At 41.6% G+C, this 27,733-nt stretch overlaps 3 protein-coding genes and 1 long non-coding RNA gene across 6 annotated transcripts; 2 read left to right on the plus strand and 2 right to left on the minus strand.

The window, feature by feature from the left end:
- Positions 1 to 2,902: 2,902 nt before the first annotated feature.
- Positions 2,903 to 13,389, minus strand: LOC121582532 (F-box/WD repeat-containing protein 5). Of its 2 annotated transcripts, none has more exons than XM_041898399.2 (9): positions 13,303 to 13,389; positions 11,686 to 11,881; positions 11,125 to 11,282; positions 10,515 to 10,698; positions 9,685 to 9,833; positions 8,123 to 8,449; positions 7,614 to 7,945; positions 6,732 to 6,944; positions 2,903 to 4,903 (listed from the first exon to the last, which is right to left on the minus strand). In XM_041898399.2, the coding sequence occupies exons 2-9, from the start codon at positions 11,870 to 11,872 to the stop codon at positions 4,630 to 4,632; spliced, it is 1,824 nt and encodes a 607-aa protein (XP_041754333.2). In that variant the 5' UTR covers positions 11,873 to 11,881; positions 13,303 to 13,389; the 3' UTR covers positions 2,903 to 4,629. The 2 variants fall into 2 exon arrangements, with proteins under 2 accessions (XP_041754333.2, XP_041754334.2); XM_041898400.2 differs by lacking the exon at positions 13,303 to 13,389 and adding an exon at positions 12,540 to 12,814.
- Positions 13,390 to 13,557: 168 nt separating this feature from the next.
- Positions 13,558 to 16,883, plus strand: LOC121582549. Of its 2 annotated transcripts, none has more exons than XR_006003366.2 (4): positions 13,558 to 13,639; positions 13,915 to 14,110; positions 16,013 to 16,102; positions 16,245 to 16,883. It is a non-coding gene; the product is annotated as an uncharacterized LOC121582549 (long non-coding RNA). The 2 variants fall into 2 exon arrangements; XR_006003367.2 differs by having other exon boundaries at positions 13,599 to 13,665.
- LOC121582539 (delta-aminolevulinic acid dehydratase) lies at positions 16,634 to 25,658 on the minus strand. Its single transcript, XM_041898412.1, has 12 exons — positions 25,577 to 25,658; positions 24,567 to 24,689; positions 22,453 to 22,503; positions 21,729 to 21,825; positions 18,822 to 18,957; positions 18,633 to 18,716; positions 18,406 to 18,494; positions 18,175 to 18,230; positions 17,986 to 18,073; positions 17,783 to 17,869; positions 17,386 to 17,515; positions 16,634 to 17,279 (listed from the first exon to the last, which is right to left on the minus strand). The coding sequence occupies exons 2-12, from the start codon at positions 24,680 to 24,682 to the stop codon at positions 17,221 to 17,223; spliced, it is 993 nt and encodes a 330-aa protein (XP_041754346.1). The 5' UTR covers positions 24,683 to 24,689; positions 25,577 to 25,658; the 3' UTR covers positions 16,634 to 17,220.
- Positions 25,641 to 27,609, plus strand: tmem203 (transmembrane protein 203). Its single transcript, XM_041898419.2, has 2 exons — positions 25,641 to 25,743; positions 26,332 to 27,609. The coding sequence occupies exon 2, from the start codon at positions 26,646 to 26,648 to the stop codon at positions 27,060 to 27,062; it is 417 nt and encodes a 138-aa protein (XP_041754353.1). The 5' UTR covers positions 25,641 to 25,743; positions 26,332 to 26,645; the 3' UTR covers positions 27,063 to 27,609.
- The last annotated feature ends 124 nt before the right edge of the window (positions 27,610 to 27,733 follow it).

A 27,733-nucleotide genomic window follows, 5' to 3' on the forward strand; every position in this document is an offset into this window, starting at 1 on the left:
TTTTTGTCTTATTTCTTGTTTGTTTCACAAAAAAAAAATATTTTGCATCTTCAAAGTGGTAGGCATGTTGTGTAAATCAAATGATACAAACCTCCCAAAAATCAATTTTAATTCCAGGTTGTAAGGCAACAAAATAGGAAAAATGCCAAGGGGGGTGAATACTTTCGCAAGCCACTGTAAGTAAAACCACAAGTCCAATTCCCTATCTCCATCCACGGCTAATTTAGGAATGGGCCAATTTAGCTAGCGAGCTAGCCACTGGAGGACAACAACACAACGGGATGCAACAATTCAAGTTTCCTGTCAATGATGTTTGGCCAGGACCATTCACAGCTGAGTTCACTTAGTTTAGCTCATCGCTGATTGGCTATTATTTTATTGAAAAATGTATCAAGGGAGGCCAAATTTCTCGCCTGATTCCCTTGCATTCAATGCTACTGGCGGCAACAATGTCATAATCTTTTTGACCAGACAGCATAGATGGGCTACAGAGGGGTGCTGTTTCGTTCGCTTGGATGCTTTCTCCGGTGAGATACATTCAGCCTCTTGCGAATTGAAGGAAATGTATGAAACACAGAAAGATGAAAGAAATGATTTTGTATGTTTTTTTTCTTGGTCATTTTTTTGGGGGAGCCTGACTTCCCTTGGTATCCATGAATACACGCCACTGCTCACATCCATGCTGTATGCACTGTACTTAAAGCCTAATAAATCATTGAACAAGGTGGGTGCACAACAGGCTTTACCTTGAATTAAAGTAGTTTTCCGTCAAATTTAAGCAGTATCAAGTTTGTGTTACCATAAATGTCTTCTACTAAGCATGGCAAAAAATTATCAAATAGCTGCTATGCGGACCAAATTTGACACCTCTTAACTGACCTCCTTTCAAAGGCACCACATCCTCTGCATTATCCTGAGTTCAGGCAGACATAGCGAATACTTAATTTGAGCATTATACGGCATCAGCTTGAGGCTCAGATGAACCAATCATCGTATCTTTCCTCAGTATACAGTTCTGTTAGCTAGGTAGATAAACAGTGCCTATATAGCTGTAGTGTACAAGAGTACGCCACAGTATAGACATATACCCAATGAAGATATATATACTGTAATAAAATACAGTATACATCTTACTATTAACTATAACAAATATATGAACTATATATTATAATGTTATAGCCTAAGGCTAAGCATAGAAAGCTACTGCTCTTTTCAAATACGAAATGCATAATTTATCTCAAATAACAAGGTAATTTATTTATACTGAGCTAGCGCATATATACATAGTAACAGTTAGCAGGCTATTATGCCAGCATAATTGTATTGAAGATAACAATGGAGTGTTTCTGAATGTCATACTTGTGACATAGGTTATCCTTATCTATCTTGTGTAGAGTGGATGAGACAAAATGATACAAGTACATCTCCTTCACTTAACATTGTGGGTCATAATTCATCAATAACTAATATACTAAAACATTTGGTGACGTGTTGATCATGAATATTTTTGTCACTGTAATGGTAAAGAGTTGTATGTAGTTGTGTGTTGTGTTTTTGTTGAAGAGGAGGCTACACAAATATAACAGCACAGTGTGTAACGTTATTAATTATAATTATATGCATGCATTATAGGAAAGCACTTATAATTAATAAAGTTACCGGTCTTCAAGTTTGTAATTGATTGATTTCTTTATTATTTATTTAACCAAGGAAGTCACACTGTAGATCTTGCATTAGACATTTTATTTGTTTTATGTTGTCATGATTGTGACAGTCAAGACTTTTGTGTGCCGTAGTTACTTTTTATTGGAACATTTGTGTTTGATGTGATTGCATGTTAATTCAATCTAGCCTGGAGTAGTCCTGAGATTTTTAGTTTTTTATAGAAGATATGGAAATATTGTATCTATAACAATGAATTGGAGGTGAAAATGTATACTCAATGCATTATCTACCAATGAGAATGGTGTTATGAAAATAAATACATTGATGTAACTGTGATGAGTCAGTGTGATTTTACCTCCAGAGGGGTATACTCCCAAACAAGCTAGATCTACTCAGGGTTTTCTAAAGCCAGCCAGCTTCAGTTAGCTTCACATTACTGCTCAGGCTTCATCCATACTACGACGGTGGATATTGGTCATCTGCTAACTCTAGCAGGCTTGTAACTGCACGTGCATGTCGCACATGGCTACTCTCACACCAAACTCATAATTGAGACATTCCTGAAACATCAATCCATGGTCGAGCCAGCACCACATTTTTCATTTGTGCCGAAATCAAAATGAAAGAAAGGTTATTGCAAATTCAGCAGGCTATGGTGTAAAATAGGTTTTTATTAGTGCCGTTTATTGTATTACGTTAGTGCACAAGCTTTTCCCCCACTCCTATCAATAAAAGGTTAGTGCGTAAAGTTTCAAATGCATTCTGTCATTACTAAATGTGTAATGTGATAGGTATTGTAACACAAACATTTGATTAATTAATCAGTCTTCCTCAAAAGGGGATGATGATGCAATCTATGCGAGAGGGAGGGAATCCAATTCCATTGGTCCTCAACTCGAGGCTCAGACACTTCATTCGGGTTAATGGAGTTAGCCAGGTTAGAGCTGAAGGATTCGTTGCCATAGAAATGTACCTGGCTAAAATGTGACCCACTTTCGTGGTACCGGTTATCCCGAGTTGAATCAAGTTACCTCGCTAACTCCACGAACTACATTCGTAGTATAGGGCTCTGGGGAGATCTACTTTATAAATACTATAAACCTTGTGATGGTCTCTTTGTTTGGTCAGAGAATGTATGAACCGAGCATGTGATTATATGAGCATTGATTGTTTGTGCATTTTGGCCTGCAGTCACAAGGATCTTTCCCACTCACATTGGAAATGAAAGGTAACTGAATTAAAGTGATAGGAATTTCTTATTTATTTCAAATTCAATCAAAGCTGGTGTAAAGTTGCAGATTAGCCAGTGAGAACTGAAAAAACAAAATAAGAGCAATACTTTTAAAAACCTAACTTACATTTTACAACATTTGTTTCTATGCACAATACAATGATAATGCATGACCAGAGCTGGGGTAGGTTGTGGTTACAGCCCATTAGAGAAGCACTAGGCACACTCAGACTTCTCGCTCAGGTTTAAGGAGAGGGTCTGTTTTAAAAGCATTAGAGGACGGAAGGCCTTTGCTGCAAGAAATGCAGATTATGATTTGAAAAGGATATTCTCTGTGGTACCACCAAGCCCTACTGTAGTGCTTTGAATATGTGCTTTGTCAGTAGGCTTTATAAAATGCAACACTTACATAAATTGTGTGCTAGTTCAGATACGGATGGTTGCATAACGATTTCAAAGGAATACTGCCTTGATATTACCAGTTTTCACATTAACCATATGACCTTTGAACATGAAGCTGTATCCTGTGGAGGAAGGTTGGGCTATTATGAAAGGTGGCACTCCCATTGTAAGGCAATAACTTCCTTGGTAGTATATGTTGAAATGAAGCCTCTTTGGAAACATTCATTGAGCATATTTGCTGACAATAGTAATAAAGACGTCTTCCTATGATCCCATCCGACGACCAGCTGGATGTCAGTTGGATGTTTTTCCCTCAGGGATAAAATGACCTCCACAGGACTGTTACAACCATTTAGTAAAATATTATTTGAAACTCACATCATACTGGCAGTGTTCAGGAGCAATGTGTCAGTTGTGTCACATTATTCATCTAGCATGTGTTTCAAAGGATAGTCAGAGTAATTTGTAGATTGTGGAATGTAGCAACAAAGTTCGGTGATATTTCTATCATGACAATTTGGTGAAACTTGTTAGAGATTTAGTGTAACAATGAAGAAACCATGCCGGCCATTACAGTCCTGGATTATTTGTGCACCTCTCTCTCCTCCCTCTGACAAACATTCACAAACACACTTTCAGGAGATACCAGACCACTTGAATTGCTCCTGGTAATTTCAGACATGTCCTCAACTCTGCAATCATATGACATCACAGATGTGATCGTACAACCCAACATTAAAAAACGTAAAAGAATATATACAAACACTCGTGCAAACATGCACACATAGATCGAAAGACTTAAAAACAGAAGACAAAACACACAAGAAAGTGATCTTGGACCATATTTTAGTGTCCACATCTTCTCTTCATTCAGTGAACGAACTCTAAATAATTTTCTTTCTTGAAGTAGTCTCCCATGTTTCTTCTCCAGTAGTTCATTCATTAATTAGAAGCATGATCGTTATAACCAATGAATGTCATTTCCCCCCCAGACTTTGCAAAGGTCCAGGAGGAATTTACCTGTACTGTATGACCTTCACTTTGACAGCAATTCACCTTGCTAGGTGTCACCTTCAAAAAGTAAATTTATGGAGAGGCCTGTGAAATTGCTGTTGCAATTGTGCCTCCTTGTGGCTTACCCCAGCTGTCACATGTCCTTGGTGGTTGGTGATGTCATACCTACCACACTGTGCAGGCAGCCATAACACAATGAGTTCAAGGTTTAAAAAAAGTTTGATTTTCCCACACTGAAGATCGCTACTCCTGGAGTGTGCGTCACCTATGAAATAGTATTTCCCCCTCTCCAGTCCCCTCCCACCCGTCTCAGGTGGTCAGGGTTTCCCGTTGGCGGAGGTGGTGTTCTTGTTGCGGACCAGCCAGGAGAGGAGGTTGCGTGGGCGCGGGGGACGGGTGGGCATCTGTGCCAGGCGGACCATACGCGGCGAGCGCCACACCTTGATGGTGGAGTCGTCGCTGGCAGAGAGCAGCAACTCCTGATTGGCTGGGCTGAAGGCCACAGAGTTGACCACGTCATCATGCTGCAGCCGCGCCAGGCAGATGTTGTAGTGGCGGTCCCAGATGTAACCATGTTTGTCCTCTGCACCACTAGGGGGCGAGAGATAGTCACTGGTGAATGACTAGTAAAGTACAGTGCCTTCAGAAAGTATTCATACCCCTTAACTTATTTCCCATTTTGTTTTGTTACAGCCGGAATTAAAGATTATTATTTTTTCACCCATCTACACACAATACCCCATAATGACAAAGTGAAAACATGTTTTAAGAAATGTCAGCAAATTATTGAAAATTAATTACAGAAATCTCATTTATATAAGTATTCACACCCTTGAGTCAATACATGTAAGAATCACCTTTGGCAGCGATTAGCTGTGAGTCTCTAAGAGCTTTGCACACCAGGATTGTACAATATTTGCACATTATTCTTTATAAAATTCTTCAAGCTCTGTCAAGTTGGTTGTTGATCATTGCTAGACTGCCATTTTCAAGTCTTGCCATAGATTTTCAAGCTGATTTAAGTCAAAACTGTAACTAGGCCACCCTGGAACATTCAATGTCGTCTTGGTAAGCAACTCGTGTATATTTGTCCTTGTGTTTTAAGTTAATGTCCTGCTGAAAGGTGAATGTCTCCCAGTGTCTGTTGCAAAGCAGACCGAACCAGGCTTTCCTCTAGGATTTTGCGTTTCTTTTTATCCTAAAAAACTCCCTAGTCCTTGCCGATAACAAACACACCCATAACATGATGCAGCCACCACCATACTTGAAAATATGAAGAGTGGTACTCAGTGATGTGTTGGATTTGCCCCAAACATAATGCTTTGTATTCAGGATATAAAGTTAATTTCTTTGCCTAATTTTTTTTAGTTTTACTTTTGTGCCTTATTGCAAACAGGATGTATGTTTTTGAATATTTTTTGTTCTGTACAAGCTTCCTTTTCACTCTGTCATTTAGGTTAGTATTGTGGAGTAACTACAATTTTGTTGATCCATCCTCAGTTTTCTCCTATCACAGCCATTACACTCTAACTGTTTTAAAGTCACCATTGGCCTCATGGTGAAATCCCTGAGCAGTTTCCTTCCTCTCTGGCAACTGAGTTAGGAAGGATGCCTGTATCCTTGTAGTGACTGGGTGGATTGATACACCATCCAAAGTGTAACTAATAATTTCACCATGCTCAAAAGGGGTATTCAATGTCTGTTTTTTTTTTACCCATCTACCAAGAGGTGCTCTTCTTTGCGAGGCATTGGAATACCTCCCTGGTCTTTGTGGTTGAATCTGTGTTTGAAATTCACTGCTCAACTGAGGGACCTTACAGATAATTGTATGTGTGGGGTACAGAGATGAGGTAGTCATTCAAAAATCATGTTAAACACTTATTGCACACAGAGTGAGTCAATACAACTTATTATGTGACTTGTTAAGCGCAATAACTTATTTAGGCTTGCCATAACAAAGGGCTTGAATACTTATTGACTCAAGACATTTCAGCTATTCATTTTGTATTAATTTGTAAACATTTCTAAAAACATAATTTCACTTTGACATTATGGGATATTGTGTGTAGGCCAGTAACACAAAATCTCAATTTAATCTATTTTAAATTCAGGCTGTAACACAACAAAATGTGGAAAAAGTGAAGGGCCGTGAATACTTTCTGAAGGCACTGTAGGCAATTTCTGTGCACAGCTGGGGTTTGCATTACATTTTGTTCAACTCCATAAGACATGCTGAACAGGATTAGGGTATTATCAAATCTGCATATGGAAGAACATGTCCTTCATATAACACACACGATTTCTCCCTGTTAGTATCAGATACAAAGGCCCAATAACATTGAAAAAGGAATCTGAAGTTATTTATAAACCCATACCCCCATACTGCCTGTAACTGTTAGAGCAGCCATGACATACGTACCTGGCCACAAAGTCTCTGCTGACGTCCAGGAAGATGAAGAAGCACTCGTCGTTAGGCGTGAAGGCTCGGTGGGCCCTCAGGCTCTGCCTCTCCTCCCGCAGGCTCTTCAGGTCAATAACATGCAGGTCAATCTCCTCGGCGATGGGGGGCGGAGACATGGGGTCAGAGATCACACAGCCCGCCGGCCACGCCCGACTGTTCACATACAGATACCTGGACAGACAGACAACAGCATGGACGGACTTCGTTAAGATGTACTTGTTCAGCATTAAAAAGAAAATGAGGAAAGCAAGGTGATGTTGCAAGACAAATAGTTACTATGTAATCTTGGTTACCCAGAAGCAAAATTCTAATTTCCTGTTTTACTTCTGAGGGTAATGCTGTTAACAATTGTGATTCCCGTTGTGCAAAGGAAGGAAGCGAAGTCTCCCTCGCAAAAGGAAACTATCTGCCAAAACCCTCCCTTCCGCTAAATTCACCATGGCCAAAAGCAAATGTTTGTTTTCTTTAATTTTAAGATAGACAATTTTGACTTTGTGGCTGTGGAATTTAGTGGAAACCGTTTATCATCTGCAATGGGCTTGAAAATCACAGCACCAGTTTAAGCACCGCATTCGCCAAATGCTGATTCGTCCAGATAATCAATGATAAAAACCCAAAACCAGGAACTACTGCTGCTCGTAATCACATAATTATACGTGAGCTTTGACAGATTCGACGTTTAATCTGTCCACGAGAGATTAGTTACTATGAGGTTTCTATGACAGTCATTCAATGGGTTTCAGGTGCACTCCTTCTGCCACATCTTTGCATCTGTAGCCTTGCAACCAAGTTATCCAGCCTCTTCACACTGCTGCCCATGACGCACACCCACTCCCTCACCTGTGGTCTGGAGACAGGCCCATGCCGATGATGTGGCCGTGGATGTCGATCACATGGTCTAGAGAGTCAAAGAACTCGTCTGTGCTGCGCTCCTCCCCCAGGACAGGCCCAGACGTGGTCATCTGGTCAGGCATGATCTGCTTGATACCTATCTGGTGGGGGGAGTAGGTAAGGCTACCGGTGGTGAAGAGCAGGTAGGTCTTGTCCTCTCCCTCCCCTGGGGCCGAGGAGGAGAGCACATTGGGGTCTGGGGCCTTGGTGTGGGTTTTACCCATGAGCTGGGCCCACTTAGTCTCCAGCTCCCTCACCTCTGAGGCTTTACTTTGACGACCCTGAGGGCACCAGAGGAAGAGAGGAGAAAAGGTCAGAGTACAAAATCAAGATAAAAAGGAGATTAAGTCATGTGGCCAAATGAGACTACTTGGTACACTTCCCATTGGTTACACAGCACAACATGTTATTTTCATGCTGGCCTACTCCACCGTAACACATAACCTTTGAGTGCTTACCTGTATTACATGCTCCTGCCCAGTGGCGCCGAGTTGAGGTAGGTGGGCTGTCGACAGACCCTGCAGTCTCATCTCCCTCCTGTGCTCTTCATCGTCATCCTCCTCCTCGCTGTCAGTGGAGCCCAGGTCAAAGAGCAGGGGCTGGTGGCTCTGTGGCTGGCTCTGAGCCAGGGCCCTAGCCTTGGACTGGGCTTCATAGTCCAGCAGCAGGTCTGGGTTGTCGTGGAGCCGACAGTGGGCCACCATGACTGTGCGGATGGTGCTGGCGTTGATGTTCTGGATTTTAAAGAGCCGCTTGACCACGTTGACATTCTCAGACTCCACGTCCTGGGGAGAGGGAGAGAGAGGATATGGGTCATGCATGAACATACATAGCACAGTAAATATACTGAACAAAGCCCTATGGGACTCCCGGTCAAGGCCGGTTGTGACACAGTCTGGGATGGAACCCGGGTCTGTAGTGACGCCTCAAGCACTGCGGTGCAGTGCCTTAGACCGCTGTGCCACTCGGGAGGCTCGTTCTAGAGAATTTGGCAGTAGGTCCAACTAGGACCTCTACATCCGGCTTCTTCACCTACGGGATGGTCTGGGACCAGCCACCCGGACAGCTGATGAAACTGAGGAGTATTTCTGTCTTTAATAAAGCCCTTTTGTGGGGAAAAACTCATTCGGATTGGCTGGGCCTGGCTCCCCAGTGGGTGGGCTTGGCTGCGCCACTGCCCAGTCATGTGAAATCCATAGATTAGGGCCTAATGAATTTATTTCAATTGACTGATTTCCTTATATGAACAGTAACGCGGTAAAATCTGTGAAATTGTTTCGTTCATATTTTTATTCAGTATACATACAAGTCATTAGACTGGAAGGAACCTAAGCAAATATACTTACGGGCTTCCGCATGCTTCGGTTCAGCTGGCACAAACTAACTACTAGGCGAACCAAGACCGTCGCTTGAAAAGCGGCAATAGTACCGTTTGTCCATCTTGAGATGCCGTAGCCTTCCTCAAAAGTCAGAATTGATGTAAGATAACTCAACAAATCTGTCATTCATTCTGACGTTTTTGCTAAAGAGATCTTCGTCGCGCAATTTTATATCTAAGATGTTTGGTGCAGTATTTCTCAAGTGAAAAATTGTGCGTGAAAATGAGTCGTCTATCATTGAATGACAAACATTTAATTGAAGAATCCCTACTGTTGACCAATAAAGGGGCGTAGGCGTCGGCTCCAAACTTCGGCCTGCCTCGAGAATTTTTTGTGTGCACGAACAGACAAAAAAAAACTTACCGAAGACCAAAACATCACAAGCATGCGGACGCCTTTAGGGAGTTGATAGCTCTGACTTACAGAGAGAGCTGACATCGACCAAAACCTCAGTCAAAGAAACCTAGATTTGTGAAACCATAGAGATCCTATAATTCTGTGTGTGGGACATCCACAATTTAATTCAGTTTGACCAGTCATACGATGACACAGTCAAAATGGTCACTATGTACAGGAAGATAGTCCCACAGCTGTTTTGTCCTCTACCAACCATAACATTTATGCCCATGTATGAGACCGACCTGAAAGGCTTTGTTGAGCCAGAGCACAGAGCAGGAGGTCATGTTGCCGATCCAGTGCAGGTTGCCAGAGAGGAGGTGGGTCTCGTTCAGCCAGCAGCCAAACACATCGTAGGGCTTGTTCCTCACACGGGACAGGAGGGTGTAGTTCTCTGTGGAGGAGGGCAGGACAAGAAACACCCATGGTTATCTATGTTACCCACATCGGATAATGACCAATTAGAGTATGATAATAGCAAGTATTATTGTTATATTTTAGATATCAGTTATGTTATCATAGAAAGATCAGACCAATCTTCATGAATACAGGTAGGCCTATTTCATACAACGTTGCAAAAACTTGTCGCAGGTGTGGTGAGATTCTTTGTGTTTTCACTGATGCACTTGCACAACTGAAATGGGTTGTAGTAGTTATAATCTGGCTTGGGTGTTTCAGAGCAAACATGCAACTTTTAAGACCTGTTTTGCATGCAAACAAAGGAAATGTTTGTTGCCTCACTGTTAGGGTTATAATTAAGAGGTGTGCTGTGTATGTCATTTAGTTTTCCTCCACATGTCCTCATCCTGTGCTCCATCTATGTCCCACACTTGAGTCACAATGTCTGTGTCGTAAGTAACGTCATTTTGTGTCCAAAAACATTTCTAATGAGGATAACTTGCGTTTTGAATTAAGTCATTAGCCTAATTTCATTTGTTAAAGGCCTTGTGATACACATTCCAGAAAAATCACCAATGAAAGCACATTATGAGAAAGAGACAGAGTAGAGGAAGAGAAAAGACAAGGAAGGAGACAAAAGTGAGGGAGAAACAGCAGGAGAGTGCGTGTGTCCTACCAAGGCTGATGACAGCAATCTCCCCAGAGGAGGAGTGATGAGGGCCCAGGTAGACTCCAGACACCAGTAGCAGGGTGTCGTCAGCGTTGAACTGGGAGAACTGGGTGTAGTCCCAGTTGAAGTGGCGCATGCTGGAGCTGTGCACCATGGTGATGGTGCCATCGGGCCGCACTGTGTCCCAAAGCTGATCAGCGCAGGAGAGAGGAGGATGTTGGGTGAGGAGAGAGACGAGCGGTTTAAAGATGAGAACAGAGAAATGGGAGAGTAGATGTCAACTCTACAGCTATGATGTGCAAATCTCAACAATTACATTCGTTTCCCCCTACATCACATTTTTGGGCACTACACGCTTGAAACTCAGATCCGTGATGGTTCCTGTGCTATAATATTATTGACAAATATTTATATTGTTATTTTTGCATAACAGCAATCTCAAGGATCCATTTTGGCCATTTTGCTAACATAGGCCTTGAGGCCCAAATGTATCCTTGTGACTGTTGTTGTGGAATACAACAAAACAAATATTGGTGCACACTGGCCATCTTTATTTGGCTTATCCCTAGCCCTAGGCTAAAGCTGCCATCTTCTCCGGTCATATGATGTGACAGACCTTGACGGTGCAGTCTTTGGAACAGGAGGAGAAGCGGTGTCCTCGGTGGGAGAAGGCCAAGTGGAGGACCTGGTCTTGGTGCTCTCTCAGAGTCTGAACTTCCACACAGGGGATGCAGTTAAACAGACGCTTGAACTCTCTGTACCACGACACAGAAGCTAGGGAGAGAGACAGGTGAAAATGGATCACAAAACTATTGAAAATATCTATGCAAATCGGCAATGACAGTACTGCAACAATAAGCAATAGTCAACATGAGATATAAGATATTCAGATGCTTGATTTATTCACATGTGTATTGGTGGAAGTAAATATAAATGTTCCTATGCAGAAGACCATACCATTATCCATAATCAATGTGTATTCCAACAAATCATTCCAAAAATAGCCTAGTTGAGGGCTAGCCCAACCCATGGCCTCAATACTTAGCAGATAAGCTTCAAATTAATATCTGACTTTCCTCCTTTCTTTATAAATTGAAAAGTGTCCATCATTTACAGTATTGGATGGGTTTAAATGGAATTAGCCCAACCCTGCTGCCTGGTGTTCTTTGTGGCCTACCAGGGTGTCTGGGCACAGAGTGGGGGATGCGGTAGTAGCTGTAGAACAGCTCCCTCCACAGGAACTCATCTCTGGACACTGCCAGCCACTGTCTGCAGGCCAAGCCAGCGCTCAGCACAGAATCATGGGGGAGACGCAGGAAGATCTCCAGCACCAGGCTGTCTGGCAGGGCTGGGCCATTGTCCATCCTGACATTCTGCAAGGGAACAGCACAGGGAAATAATTATTCTGATACATACTTTAGGTCAAAGTATTAGCATTAGGCTATACAGTAACACATGCATGACAGCAGCACCCTAAATATATGTAAGACCCTGCCCCACAAAATAACCCCACTTCCCACCAACTCTCGTTCTATATTAAGCATGACAGCTGAGTTTGACTGGAAAACTCCACAACACTTGGCATGGGTTGCCCACGGAGGTCCAACAACCACTTCACTGGTTGCTGGATGTCATGAGTTGATAGAATGAAGTGGAATTAACCAGTCATGTTTATAATCAATCTTGATTATATGGAATAATGGATACAACAACAAGGAATGGTGGCTATATCCATAAATTAGACAAATGCACATTTAGCTACAACGTTAACTAGCGAATCTTCTGAAGTTACTAGCTAACATTAATCTTGCATTCGCAAGCAAGATAACCCCCTTTTTGTAAACATTAGCTTGCTAGCTAGTCCAAGGACTTTACATGTTCTGTTTAAAGGCGAATTGCTCTGGAAGCCAAAACAGCCAAATACGCCATCTAAACGTGAATCGATTCTCAATTGCGGTACTGTTCTAGAAACATACATCTCTCTACTTTCATATCACAAACTAATTTCCCAAACGCAAAATACACACTTACTGTACACTGTTTTAATCGATTTTAACACCGTTGCAGCTGACAGTATTTTTCAGTGACAACCTGTTTGTGTTATCCTCCTTCAGTTTATACACAGGTGTTCGGAGGTGCAGGTAGTTAATTAGCACAGGTAGTCAACTGTCTTCCGTCTGTTTTTCGTAAACAAGCGCTGTAACATGGCCATATGGCTGTGTTGGAACCCTAATCTTATAAAAAGGTGTCAAATTAACCTTTTGTTTATTGAAAATTATTTATCGCTGATATGAAAGATAAGGTCCTCTTATGCTTCCAAAACCGTGCCGCAATTGATGCATGTTTATGTGCCGACCGAGCGTCGGGGCTCTTAAAAAAACTCCCCCGCTTCGTCCAATGACTTATGTGTAATGCTGGAACTGAGTCATGATCAAGGGCTAGCTAGTTACATTACCGGTAGCAACAATTAGCTATGTTCTACGTACCTCCAGCTAAAAGGAAAAGTCAAAATAACACTGAAAATTTTCGTTACTGTTTGTTTAGAAATGTGTGCTGAATATCTTGAAAGCTACACATTTAGGGATGCAAAAACGTTTAGCCCACTAGCTAGCTAGTTAGCTAGCAAACGTTACGCGATAGTTAAAACAAGCTAAGCTACAAGCTAGCTGTCATACGTTCCTAAATGTAACTTTGCCATTCTGTATCCTTCCTTAAATATGAACTTAGCTATATCAATAAACTATTTTTATTTCCCCAACATAAATTCGTATAACAATATAAAACCGTGACCCACCTGCCCGTCGACAATCTTTATGGAGACGAATCAAATGCTGGCTATCCGAAGGTACCTACTGTAGCTAACCAGGGAAAAAATGACAATCTTCTGCACCTGCATGAAAACATAAATTCATTTTTTTGGTATTAATTTAAGGTTAGGCATAAGGTTAGCAATATAATTAAGGTTAGGTTTAAAATCAGATTTTAAGAAGATAAATTGTAGAAATAGGCGGAGTTAACCATCGTTATCACTGAGTTTGTGGTAACTAGTGACGACCGCGAGAAGTCTGTCCTGTCCCACATGTTACACACCCGAAAGTGGATTTCAGAACAATCGCCATCTCAACAGAAGGGTAAACCATAGACATTAAAACCAGGGGTAAACCAATCAATTACACAGCAGCAATTGATCGTTAGGGAATTATTGTGCACCATCAGAGAGGGTTATTAACACAAAACGAATAACAATAGTAAACAAATACACATATGTTGGGTGTATAAAAGATGGGCCTACTAAATGTATTCTTGGGTACAGGAAAATAGAATGAGCAAAACCATGTAGTTGTTGAAAATATTTGACGAAGACATTTGTTTCCTCTGCATTATTCATCCATAATTGCTGATGCAGGCATCTGTGAAGATGAACGTTCTCTCATTGGCTTGTCTGTGCAGTCTGCACACACCTCCAAAAGCTAGAACACTTGCATAGAACTGAGCACTTTTGTTCAGCTCCTGGGACTGTACAAGCTACCACCCACAACCCATATAGTATATGACCAACACCATCTTCTGAAGCCAAGCCATGTTGTGACTCATCTTCAGCGGTAAGAAAATTACAACATTATATAGCAAATAAATACAAGTCTAATATACCATAATTTGGTTTACTCAATATTTTACTAAAATCAGAATTGTATGCACTATTCAATGAATGCAATAATTTACCATTGTCTAATGAGTAATTCCTTTTCATGCTTATCAAAATAAGACACCTATAAGAGAATGGTTTGCATTTTTTTCAATTGGCCAAGGAGTTACAACCTGAAACCTGATAGGGGTGGTATCATTTTACCAGCCTGTGGCATAGCTTTTCTGGTTGTCCTTGTAGATAGACAAAAGTGCAGGATTGTATTGTGGATAATCTGAACTGTGATCTACTGTAAAGGTCTACTACACAATTTTGACAAAAGACAAATGTAGGGGCGATTACAGATGACAAAACATTGTCAGACAAATAAAAAGCTTTGAAATTCACTGGAGTTAAAAAAAATCTGCTCTCCTAACAAAGAGCCCTAGTAAACACTACCATTCAAAAGTTTGGGGTCACAGACATTTCCTTGTTTTCGAAAGAAAAGCAATTTTTTTGTCCATTAAAATAACATCAATCAGAAATACAGTGTAGACATTGCTAATGTTGTAAATGGCTATTGTAGCTGGAAACGGCTGATTTTGAATGGAATATCTACATAGGCGTACAGAGGCCCATTATCAGCAACCATCAGTCCTGTGTTCCAATGGCACGTTGTGTTTGCTAATACAAGTTTATCATTTTAAAAGGCTAATTGATCATTAGAAAATCCTTTTGCAATTTTGTTAGCACAGATGAAAACTGTTGTGCTGATTAAAGAAGCAATAAAACTGGCCTTCTTGAGACTAGTTGAGTATCTGGAGCATCAGCAATTGTGGGTTCGATTACAGGCTCAAAATGGCCAGAAACAAATAACTTTCTTCTGAAACTTGTCAGTCTATTCTTGTCCTGAGAAATGAATGCGCAAACTGGCTCTAACCAGAATAGAAAGAGGAGTGGGAGGCCCCGGTACACAACTGAGCAAGAGGACAAATACATTAGTGTCTAGTTTGAGAAACAGATGGCTCACAGGTCCTCAACTGCTTCATTAAAGCTTCATTAAATAGTACCCGCAAAACACCAGTCTCAACGTCAACAGTGAAGAGGCAACTCCGGGATGCTGACCTTCTAGGCAGAGTTGCAAAGAAAAAGCCATATCTCAGACTGGCCAATAAAAAAAAAAGATTAAGATGGGCAGTCTGAGATATGGCCAGTTGGCGCTGTTCTGTGAAGGGAGTAGTACACAGTGTTGTACGAGATCTTCAGTTTCTTGGCAATTTCTCGCATAGAATAGCCTTCATTTCTCAGAACAAGAATAGACTGACGAGTTTCAGAATAAAGTTTTGTTTCTGGCCATTTTGAGCCTGTAATCAAACCCACAATTGCTGATGCTCCAGATACTCAACTAGTCTCAAGAAGGCCAGTTTTATTGCTTCTTTAATCAGAACAACAGTTTTCAGCTGTGCTAACATAATTGCAAAAGGGTTTTCTAATGATCAATTAGCCTTTTAAAATGATAAACTTGGATTAGCAAACACAACATGCCATTGGAACGCAGGACTGATGGTTGATGATAATGGGCCTCTGTACGCCTATGTAGATATTCCATTAAAAATCAGCCGTTTCCAGCTACATGTCATTTACAACATTAACAATGTCTACACTGTATTTCTGATCAATTTGATGTTATTTTAATGGACAAAAAAATGGCTTTTCTTTCGAAAAACAGGGACATTTCTAAGTGACCCCAAACTTTTGAATGGTAGTGTATATGTAGTAACAATGTAATAAAGATATAGGATGAGGAAAAGACATGAAAGCACTGAGACACGGACACATACGATAATACTGCATATTAACAAATTGTGTCCCTACTCAGTGCTGTCCTATGTGGCTGACAGCATAGCTGCCTGCTGCTGCCCCTCAAGAAAGATCAAATCAGCTACAGGATGACAATACCAGCACAAGGGTAAGTGTTTTGACCTGCCAAAATGTGTATGTCTAGTCTACATCTAGTTTGTGTTGAGTTCTCCTGTCGAAGCTATGGGCATGTGTAGGTACAGTAGCTGAGTAAAGCATGTTAAACGTCTTCCTGTTTTTCTATTTTGCAGGGGAGGATGTGTGGACAGTCTCCAAAGGGGCACCATCCAGTCAAAACCCTCCAGCCAGAAAGATTATCTCTTAGATGGCCATTTTAGAGAGGGACTAGGGCTAGGGTTTTAGTACTTTGAAAATGCATCCTTCCTTCAAGATTTCACTGATCGTTCTGCATATGGCTAGCGGGTACTATTCCTCTGTGCTTTTGATAATGACGACTTGTCTGTAAACTCCTTGTTTGGGAGGTGGATATATCTGACAACACCCAAGTACAGAAGGTGACCAGCAGAGTAGTGTTTGGCTGAACTGCAACCTATATTGCTTTCACTATATTTAATCAAATCTATGACAAAAGTATTGAACAAAGTTATGTCATTAAGAAAATGTTACTTGATTAAGCATATTTCAGACTCTATTGTAGCTTTATTGCTGTTATCCAACAAATCTCTTTTCTTGGACAGGACCATTTACCCTGGTAAATAAGAGCTTTACAGGTTTCTTAACCCAACCTTACAACCACTGCTAAATATCAGTGCTAAAGCCAGAGCTATTACAGATGTCAAAGAACAAACTATAAAAAGTCAAATAAAGGCCTATATCCATGATACTCTATTTAGAAAACTATAGAATAGTAAAAAAAAATGGCCATAAACCAACAAGACAATCAACAGATTTTATATTTAAAAAAATTAATCTAACATTAGACAAACCATTCAAAGCTAATTTGATACGCTTTACAAAAGTGGCTACTAGCTACAAGACTCCCATCTTTGGTGAGAATTTGTGGTTGCTGCACACAAACAAATAAATAAAAATGAAGTAACAATGTTATATAGAAAAAAACTGTAAATTAATGTATGAAGATAGATTGCCTGTTCTCACGTCAGTTTGGTTTGAATAGACCCCATTTGTCAGTGTAGTTCAGCCTTGCACAGTTAAGTAAAAAGGAGTTTGCTGCATGATCCATCTCTATGTCCATCCTTCTGTCTGTTACTCTTTCAGCCAGGTGAGCAGTTGAGGTGTGTAGTAGGTGATGATGATGTCAGCACCTTGAGCAGAGGGAATAATATGTAACTAGAGCAGTAGAACTCACTCTTTCTCTATAGAGAACAGAGCACTGTTCCTCCAGACCCCAAGTCTCCCATCCTCTCTCACCTGCCCTGCGGAAGGCAGTCATAGACTCCAGTACAGCGGTGCGCAGGTCAAAAGCGCCAGCCTGGGCCCCATGCCACAGCATGGCAAACTCCCCCGACACGTTATACACTGCCAGCGGGTGAGTGGGGTGCTGGAAGAGACCATAGAAGGATGGTAAGAAAGCGATGGAGCAGGTGAAACTATTGTGAAAGATATTGTGAAAACATGTATGTTGTCAGAAGAGAAGCTGAATAGGCATGTTTTGTAGTCTTCATAGATAACTGATGAAAAGCTTGTTTATGTACCCTTGGAATTTAGTGTGGTGTGGTTATTTAGCTCAAACTGTCAATACCACTCCCGGAGGCTGAAACTCTGTGACCAGACAGCGAAAGGGGTTAACGAGGAAGAACATACTGACCTTGTCTTTGACCTCCCTTACTATGTCCAGATAGGGCAGTCCTGGCTTCACCATCAGCATATCTGCTCCCTCCTTGACATCTCTGTCCTGAGATAAAACCATAAACAAAACCTCAACCAGCTGGGTAAACAGAATATCTCTGACACAAACACACACTCTCTCTCCCCCTAATACACATGGATGCACTTCAGACACTTTCTTACCACAGCTCGTAGTGCCAGGCCCCTTGCACCGGAGGGCAGCTGATAACAGCGCCTGTCTCCAAATGCTGGCTTGGATTGTGCTGCATCTCTACACACAAAAAGAATAATAGATCTTCGAACATCCTGTCAAATCGTGATGCGTAAGTAATGCATTTTCTGTCCATCTTAAGTTTTACAATCAATTGTTACCTGAAGGGACCATAGTAACAGGAAGCAAACTTGGCACTGTAGCTCAGCACTGACACCTGAGGAGAAGGAGGAAATACATGTATTTTCTTGGACATTTTCTTTCAGGAAATTCTGCCTTATAGCAAATGGTTTCCTTACTGAGGATTTCCTTACAGCAAGTTTTCCTTTCCTTATTGAGTCCATATGAATGTGTTATATTTTTATGTACAAACTAGTGCTCCCAGCTGTTACCTTGTTGCCCATGTCATTGGACATCAGCGATTGTTTGATGGCTCCCACTCGCCCATCCATCATATCAGAGGGTGCAATGATGTGACAGCCTGTACGAGACGAACAAGAGATCTTGAACTATTGACATGGGTGTAAGGCCCCATAAAGAATATCAACATTGGTATTGATAAACACTATTTTTAGAAGTGAGAGTAGAAAACAGAGGGGTGAGGAGTGACCAGACTCACCAGCGCGGGCATAGGCCAATGCCACTTCTGCCAGACGCTGGCAACTGGCACCATTGTCCAGAGTGCCATCCACTCGCAAGATTCCTGAGGGAGAATCAGAGGGCAGTCTTATAACACTGTACTGTCGATCAAAAGAAATTATATTTGCATTCGTTTTAGACGAATGGAATGTGGTAGAGAGTGACTGACCACAGTGTCCATGTGAGGTGTAGGGACAGAGGCAGACGTCGCAGGCCAACAGCAGGTCAGGGAAAATAGACTTTATCTGCTTCACAGCCAACACTGCCGGAGTATCGTCTGTGTCTGCACCCGAACCTCTCTCATCCTGAGAGGATGACAAGGTGTGCAAGAAAACTGGCGTCAGCCTTTTAAAGACATACCAAGTTTACAAGTGCACACAGATTGTAAAATCTTAAATTGAGCCAGTTTGCTACAGCAGGAAAATAATCCTGCAGCAGGAAAATAATCCTGCAGCAACAGGAAATGTGGATTATAATTAATGATACATTTTACATTAGGGCAAATCAAGTCTGAAATTGTGAAAAGTGGAAATGACTAACTTAAGAAGACTTTTAAAACCTTGAATACTGTCACGATCGTCGAAGGAGGAGGACCAACGCGCAGCGTTGAATGCGAACATATTTTATTAATTAGAAAGATAACACCAACAAACGATAACATGAAGTCCTTGGTTAACACACATAAACCAACACGGAACAAGATCCCACAAACACTGTGGGAAAACTGGCTGCTTAAGTATGGCTCCCAATCAGAGACAACAAGCAACAGCTGATACTCGTTGCCTCTGATTGAGAACCACACTGGCCAACATAGAAACACAATACTAGACTAGAACGTAGAACCAAAACACATAGACTCTACACACCCTGGCTCAACATATTAGAGTCCCCAGAGCCAGGGTGTGACAAATACACTACAAGTTTGCATTTCCTGCTGTGCAGGAACATTCTCAACAACAAAAGTGATCAAATTAAGATCATACATCTGTATGGGTCTTTCTATAAATAAATAGGACCAATGTGTGACATCGGGATCAACATTTCAAAATGGTTTAAAAACATATATATATATATATATATATATATATATATATGATTTTCATGCAGTTCCACATGTGTACTTAGAGGAATAAAAGTGAATATATACAAATTGACCCATAACTCCCCCTATACAACAACAACATTGGCCTAGGACTATACATCCTTTAAACAGGGTTCATACATACATTGGCAAGTCAAATTCAATGACTTTCAGGGACTTTTTCAATGTTACACAACTGTATATTTTATATAATTGTACATGCAGGGCCTAATATAGAACCCCCCCCCCAAACAGCATGCAAAAAGTGTCAAAACAGTAGTCCATTAACACTTTAAGAATAATAAAATGTAGGCCTTGCCTATGCAAATGTGAGAATAATGTGGCCATTGCCTGACTAAATAGTTTGGATGCATGCATGGTGATTTTTCTGTAGCCTATGTGGCAGACGCAGGGACACATAATAAAGCCATGAGTAGCTGTAGCATTAATCTCACCATTTGAATCTCACCATCGCTGTTTTTATAATGACAAAGTGACCAAAAACCAGGTTCCTTTTTTAATTGAAGGATTTGTATGGAAAGCCAAGTTGAAGCCAATTATCCTCATCCTCATTATAACCGCACATGGACTTACCGCAACAGAGAAGCCCAACACCCTTCCATTGAAGCGGCTGGAAACAAACGAAAGTGGCCCCATCTCTCACAAAAACCGATCAAAAATTAAATCACAGATAATTATAAGGAAGCAGGAGAACCTATAAATTGGCTACAATAATTAGGACTTTTCACGCACCAAATTGAGGAAATGTCTTATGTTCAAGGTAGGCGTATTCCAGTACTTGAATTTCTGAGCACCAACTTCAAGCCCCTTGTATTGTATAAAATTGCAGGTGTAACATGGAAAACAAAATGTATTTTTCATGTTATTTCATTACCTGATCATATTGTGAATAAGACCACTAGGCTATGTCATTTGTCATTATATCGAGAATATCCTACATAATTGCGCACAGTAGACTCTGTCCAATCCGAGGCACAAAAACATAAACTCATTACCTTAATGCTTTCTCTTTTAAATCAAACGAGACCCTGCTGTTAATCAAGCAGACAACAACAGATGATCAACATCAATTCGCTAGGGAAATTAGATCCAACTTGGATCCAGGCACAACTGTCTTCACCAGCGTAACGAATGAGACACCAATATTCTGGACATTCCTCGTGAACACCTTTTTTCCCCACACTTGGGCTGTTGTTGCATCGCATACACTATCACAACAGCTGTTCATCACTTGACTGTCATTAGGAAAAGTCCTTCCTGGATCAGATGATGTGTGAAAATTACACTGGTGTAACAATCAACTGGACACCAAATGCGGATCCAACAAGTATTATGCATAATTATTGAAGAACTAAGTTAATGACAGTATCGATTTATGTTTTAAGGATCAAAGTAAGGTGACTATTTTGATTAGAAGCATTCGTGGCCGGTCTCAGACGATACCGCAGGTGAAAAAGCCGGATGTGGAGGTCCTGGGCTGGTGTGGTTACACGAGGTCTGCGGTTGTGAGGCCGGTTGGACGTTCTCCCAAATACTCTCAAATTACGTTGGAGGCGGCTTATGATAGAGAAATTAACATTCAATTATCTGGCAACAGCTCTGGTAGACATTCCTGCAGTCAGCATGCCAATTGCATGCTCCCTGAAAACTTTAGACATCTGTGGCATTGTGTTGTGACAAAACTGCACATTTTAGAGTGTCCTTTTATTGTCCCCAGCACAAGGTGCACCTGTGTAATGATCATGCTGTTTAAACAGCTTCTTGATATGCCATACCTGTCAGGTGGATGGATTATCTTGGCAAATGAGAAATGCTCACTAACAGGGATGTAAACACATTTGTGCACAAAATCGGATAAATAAGGTTTTTGTGCATATGGAACATTTCTGGGATCTTTTATTTCAGCTCATGAAACATGGGACCAACACTTTACATGTTGCGTTTATATTTTTGTTCAGTATAGTTTACTGGTACCTTAGCGATTTTCGCAGGCACTCCGAAAATCAGCACACACTTCAAGCCCTTCTCCACAAGGGGGCGAAGCATGCCCTCCAGTTTATTCACTCCATATCTGAGAGGGAAAAAAAGAAAAAAGACATTGAGGGAGACACAGGGAGTGGACAAACTACAAAGTGCTATTTCAATACAACTTTGAGGCAAGGAATTACATAGTGGCACTTCATTAGCAATGCATTGTGATGTATTTGATCTCCATAGCCTAAAATCATGTTTGTTTTGGTCAACAAACCAAATCAGTCTTAGTAAGTGAGATAAATACTGTGTCTATAGTTTCAACTCTGACACATAATAGTACCTTAGGGCTCAGTATTGGTTTACAGCCTATTTTATTGTAACCAAATGGTGCATGAGAAGGGAGGGTTGTGAGGGACAAAAAGCTAACGGATTCTCTTCTTATCTTGGCCCAGTTGTTGGCTCTGGATCCACCCTGCCTCACAGTATTTATCTGGAGGTCACAGCCTTGCTCTCAATGGTCCCATCCCTCGCTCATTCTCACTCAGCCATGAGAATTCTCATTTAAAGTATTTTTGTTTCAAAGTCATATGTTTTTAAAATATGATTACAAAACATGATACATTAACAGCACATTGTGGGTATTCAACTACCGTACCCAGCGTAGATGAGAAATTACCATAGATGAGATTATCAACCAAATGAACAGGTAATCTGGAGTCATTACCTGGCCTGGCCAGGTAGACTAGCGATGGGCTCCACAGCATCAGGACTGTCACTGTTGGAGAAAAGAACCAGAAAGCTGGCGTGTTACAAAAACACATAGCCACCCAAATATATACAGTTTACCTGACTTTGACATTTGTGACTAGTTTCAGGAATCTAGTCGTATGTCGCAAGTCACGATTTAACAGGTGAGGCATTTTAACATTTATTTTTATCAAAATATGTTTTTGGGCAGAAATGCCTTCTTCAACATTTGAACTTTCATGTGCCTTAATAACAAACTTGTATGCCATCTGTAAATACGAATAAAGTTGTTAAATTACAAGCCTAGCTGGTTTAGCCACAGAAATACAGGAACTTTCCCTCTAGCAATGATTGGCTGAGATAATGAACGGGCTGGACATGCCGAAAGATGAGTTTCGGATTGGTCTGCCGTGTAGCATCTTCTGTCTATAAAATGAGCTGCTCGTTATGTGTAGATAATCCTTTCTACTGCAGTTTTTTTTCGAAAGATAACGTTAGCCATGGAGAACTGCAAATGTGTTGCTACTGCTCTCAATAACATTGATGCCCTAAATTTATCAAGCGCTATCGACAAAGGTCAGTGGGAAAAAGTTGTGATGGACTACTTTCAGGAGGACGATCGTACCATGCTGACTCTCTTTGACTGTGAAAATGAATCAGACGATGTGAACCAGAGTGACTTGACACAATGGGCCAAGCAAGCTGTACAAACAAAACGGAAACGACATAGGACGTCTTATTTAATGAAAGGGTTTGCAGTCTGCTGTGAAGCGTTCATCCATGTATACGGGTAAGAGTCTAGCTACAGATTCAGATATTACACGCTTCAAATTTTGTCAGAAAGTTGTTTTCATTGCAAGTTAAAGGAAATGTATAATCCTTCTGACCCTATGCAGCCAGGACCCTATGCAGCCAGGACCCATCTACTTTTTAACTCCTCGCAAGTATGGCTTGTTTGGTGTCTGCTGTGAAGGAATACCACAAGTCAACTACTTGATTGAAGAAGGCATGTCATCCAGCAAAGGCAGCAGCACAGTCATCAACTACATGCACCATTTCTTCACCAACTACGGAGTTGGGAAAACACGTGTTGTGAATTGTGATAACTGCAGTGGCCCAAACAAGAACAAGTTTGTGCCTGGCGGACCATGCACAAGCTCCACCACAGTCTGGACCTTCACTTCCTGATCACAGGTCACACCAAGTTTGCCCCGACTGGTGCTTCGGCCTCGTCAAGCAGCGCTTCAGAAAGACCAGAGTGAACACTTTGTCCGAGATTGCTGGCGTTGTGAAGGACAGCACTGTGACAGGGGTCAACATCCCACAGCTGTTTGGACTGGAGGACGGTACGGTGCTGGTGGAAAGCTATGGCTGGCAACAACACCTGACTCCGTACTTCAGGCCGCTGCCACAGATTAAGCAGTACCAGCACTTCAGGTGAATATCATTTTCATTGCTTTGTATGAGGTTATTCTTCTTATCTAAACTTGGGAGATTAATTGATGTTATGCAAGTTTGAATGTCTTCTAAACTGTATTTACTGTTTTACAGCTTTGATGCTCTGGAGCCTGGTGTTGTTGTCGCCAAGGAGCGTTCGGACTCAGTCGGGACCAGGTTTCAGCTGCTGCGCAATGCTGACATCCTTCCTCCCATAGATGGTCTGCCTGTACAAGCACCACCTGGACTGGACACAGCTAGACAAACTTATATTTTTGAAAAGATCAGGGAGTTTTGCGACGAAAGGGCTATGGACATCACATGCCCTGCACCAAAGTCAAGGGCAGGACAGAAACAGGCTCTCCGAATATAGATTCCCTTGTTCATACGTGGTTTGGACGGACCAGTTCATCACTGGGGGCGAGTTCCCAGTCATCAGCACTATCTGTTGTGCCTCTATTCACATGACTCTCTCCTAACACACACGCCATACATTGCTGCTACTATTTATTTTTTTATCCTGCTGCTCAGCCACTTTACCCCTGATTGTATTTATTTATTTATTTTATTTAACCAGGTAAGTCAGTCACATTTGTCATTTGTATCACAACATCAAGGTATCCTAGTCTCTATGTGGTAGAGGAGAGACATTACGTGACGAAGATGGGGTAGATGAGGTTCTCAGGTCTCAAGTCTGAGGCACAGGTCTGCCAGTATCTGAGAGTTGGGTGGAAATAGCCACTGTGGAGGAGAGACTCGACCGGCTGCATCTTTGCCCTGAGAAAGAGAGAGGAAGAGAGGTGTTTGACAATGGCACCTTTATTCACCCCCACATTTCTGAGACGCATTGGAATGAGAGAATGGTTTACACATTCACTGACCAAGCATGCGTGAAACCCGACTTAAACTAAACAATTGGATGACCCTGAGTGACAGCAGTGATAATGCTGGTTCACACACAGCTGGAGCAAGAGTAATTGCTCACATTTATGAAAGCACATCCCAGATCCGTTTAATTCTATAATTTCAAGATTATTAACATTAAAGGTCTACATCTATATTAAAATGGCTGATTTTATTCAAATAACCTGGTAATTAGGCTATATTCGAATCAAATGGGTGACCAGAGAAGGTCCGTGGATAATTCCTATTTCCTTAGGACCTATCCATAAGCACGCGGACCAGAGAAGAAAAATGCATGCTTTGACATCTGACATAAAAAGTTCACAGCTGGAGACTTGTAGAGCGTTACCTGACAAAAAAAATGCGCGTTTGATCAAATAAAAATACAACGTTAGGTAAATGCCTGATTTAGCAAGCAAGCTTACAATATTGTGCTTTGACATACAACTAACACCTACTATTAGTGCTGATTAATAAATTAAGCTAAATCTGTTATAAAACAATAGTTTTAAAACAATTAAATGTAATGACAGAAAGCTAACTTCAACTTCTTCTATCAAGAATCATGTGCTCTCAAACTGGCCAGTTCCTTACACAACACGACTATAGCAAGCACACTTGCAACTCCTCCTGCCCATATTCCGCAGATGTATAACTTGTTCACCTTGCAAAATCCAAAACGTAACTTATCAGCATAAACTAACATACAGCAAGGTTAACTTTACTAAAATAAATAAATGAATGAATGTTAGTGTTCTTACCTTGTACAGTACGTCCTTGCTCCTTGGCTTGCGCTAGTCTCATGCACTAACCGGCCACCGTAAATTCCGTGAACGTACAAGTTCTCGCGATCGTACACTATCTCAGTGAAGGAAGGAAGGAAAACATTACGAAAAGGCTGACTTGAATCGGAACTTAATGAATTAAGGTAAAACCATACAATAACCCCTATCATTTGACACATGCAAAGAATGAGAAATAGTTGCATGTGGTGATGGTAGCTAGCTAGTATGAGATGAAGAAGGGCTACGAGATACTGTAGATAGCTAGCTAATTGTGCTAGCACTTTCTGACTGTATCTCAGCTAACGTTAGTTAGCCGAAAAATCTGACAATACAGCATTTGATCGGTTAACTACTAGACAGCTATTACGTTATTCGTTTGTGAGCTGTTGTTGTCAGTTACATCCATGAATGTAGCCAGCTAACGTTACCTGGCAAGCGATTTCAACTCTCATCACTACCCTCGATACATTGTATTTCTGAACGACACATCAATTTCCGTTTCGTCTAGACAAACGTTACAGATTGAGATTGTAACAATGTTTGCAACTTTTGATACATTTGTTTCAACCGACTTCACGCTTGTTGCAATGTAACCTGGTAAAAGGGAACTTAAGTAAATATCGTTATTACTGTCACTTTGTTTAGGTTTACAGTGTATGTCCATTTTAAATACATGTAAGTGAAATGTTGTTGTCATGCTCTGAATAAAATATCTCTGTTTCTAAATAAAGGCAGAACACCTTAATTCCTTGAAGACATCCTCCACATGTGAAGCTCTTCACTGGCTCACAGTATTCTGTCCTCTCTGCCCCCCACTGTCTTCAATGATGTAGCTGAGTTTTATCGTCTGTGCAGCAGTTCGTCGTAGAGGGCCATTCCCTATTGCCTTCTGTGGATTCCTGCCCAGACCTCCATGTCTCCTTTCCTTCACACTTTACCACCCTGAGTCTGGAACATCACCTCTCCTGAGTCGAACCAGTGACTATACCCCAGTTCATCCCTGGTTGAACAGTCCACCTGCCTCTACTTCCTCCACCCTAAGGCCATGCTGTTCTCTTTGCGGGAGCTGGTCCAATGGCTGGGCTTTGCCACTTTTGAGCTCTTCCTCCACCTGGGGGCTCTACTGGTCTTCAGCGTGCTGGTAGCGCTGCGTGCCGACCTCTTCGACCCCAGCATGAGCTGGTGGCTGGTCTTCATCCCTCTGTTTGCCGCTGATGGCCTCAGCACCTACTTCACAGCCATCGTGTCCATCCGGCTGTACCAGGAGAATGAGAAAAGGCTGGCAGTGCTGAGGCTGCTGTGGGTGCTGACGGTACTCAGCCTCAAGCTGGTGTGTGAGGTGCTGCTGTGCCAGAAGCTGGCAGAGCAGGAGCAGGCACGCGACCTGTGGTTCGGTCTCATTGTCTCGCCACTCTTCATCCTCCTGCAGCTGCTGATGATTCGCGCCTGCCGCGTCAACTGAGGCCAGGGGCGGTTTTGTTTAGCAACAAAATCGACATGTGCACAACTATGGGGCAATAGAGACAGGGTTGGCTTAGATCAGTGATGGGTAAATTTGGTTGTGTATCAGCAGTTTTTCTCATGTTACGTCAGTCACTGACAGTCACTCAATTAGCCCATGTCAGTTAAAATGTTTTAGATTTGTAAATTAGCCTTGCCAGCAATCTAAACTTGTGGCAATCATGGTCAAATTACCAACCAGGGGCACCCCATTGATTTTGTTAGTCACTATCACTCAGATATCATATTAAAAACTGCAAACATTTCTCTCCACCCTATGGCAAAATGTGTAGAATTGCAGGAAATTAGCTGTAAAACTGCATATTATTCTTTCCGCTGTCACGTTTTGCTGGGAAGTTGGGGGGCATCAACATTTCCCTTAGGGCCCCCAAAAGGCTAGGGCTGGCTCTGATTGCATGTAGGTACACACATAATAATAAATGCCATTTAGCAGACGCTTTGGACCCAGACCCAGATCCACTGTGGCCCCTCATGATGAGTTCAGATTTTTTGTGGCCCCCAAAGTTCCCCATCCCTGGCTTAGATTGTTGACAACATGTAAACTATATTTCGTCTCAATGTTTATTGAAAACATAAATACATTTGCACAATGAGAACTTGTTGTCTCACAAA

The sequence above is a fragment of the Coregonus clupeaformis genome, chromosome 15, assembly GCF_020615455.1.
Source record: "Coregonus clupeaformis isolate EN_2021a chromosome 15, ASM2061545v1, whole genome shotgun sequence".
NCBI classification, from domain to species: domain Eukaryota; kingdom Metazoa; phylum Chordata; class Actinopteri; order Salmoniformes; family Salmonidae; genus Coregonus; species Coregonus clupeaformis.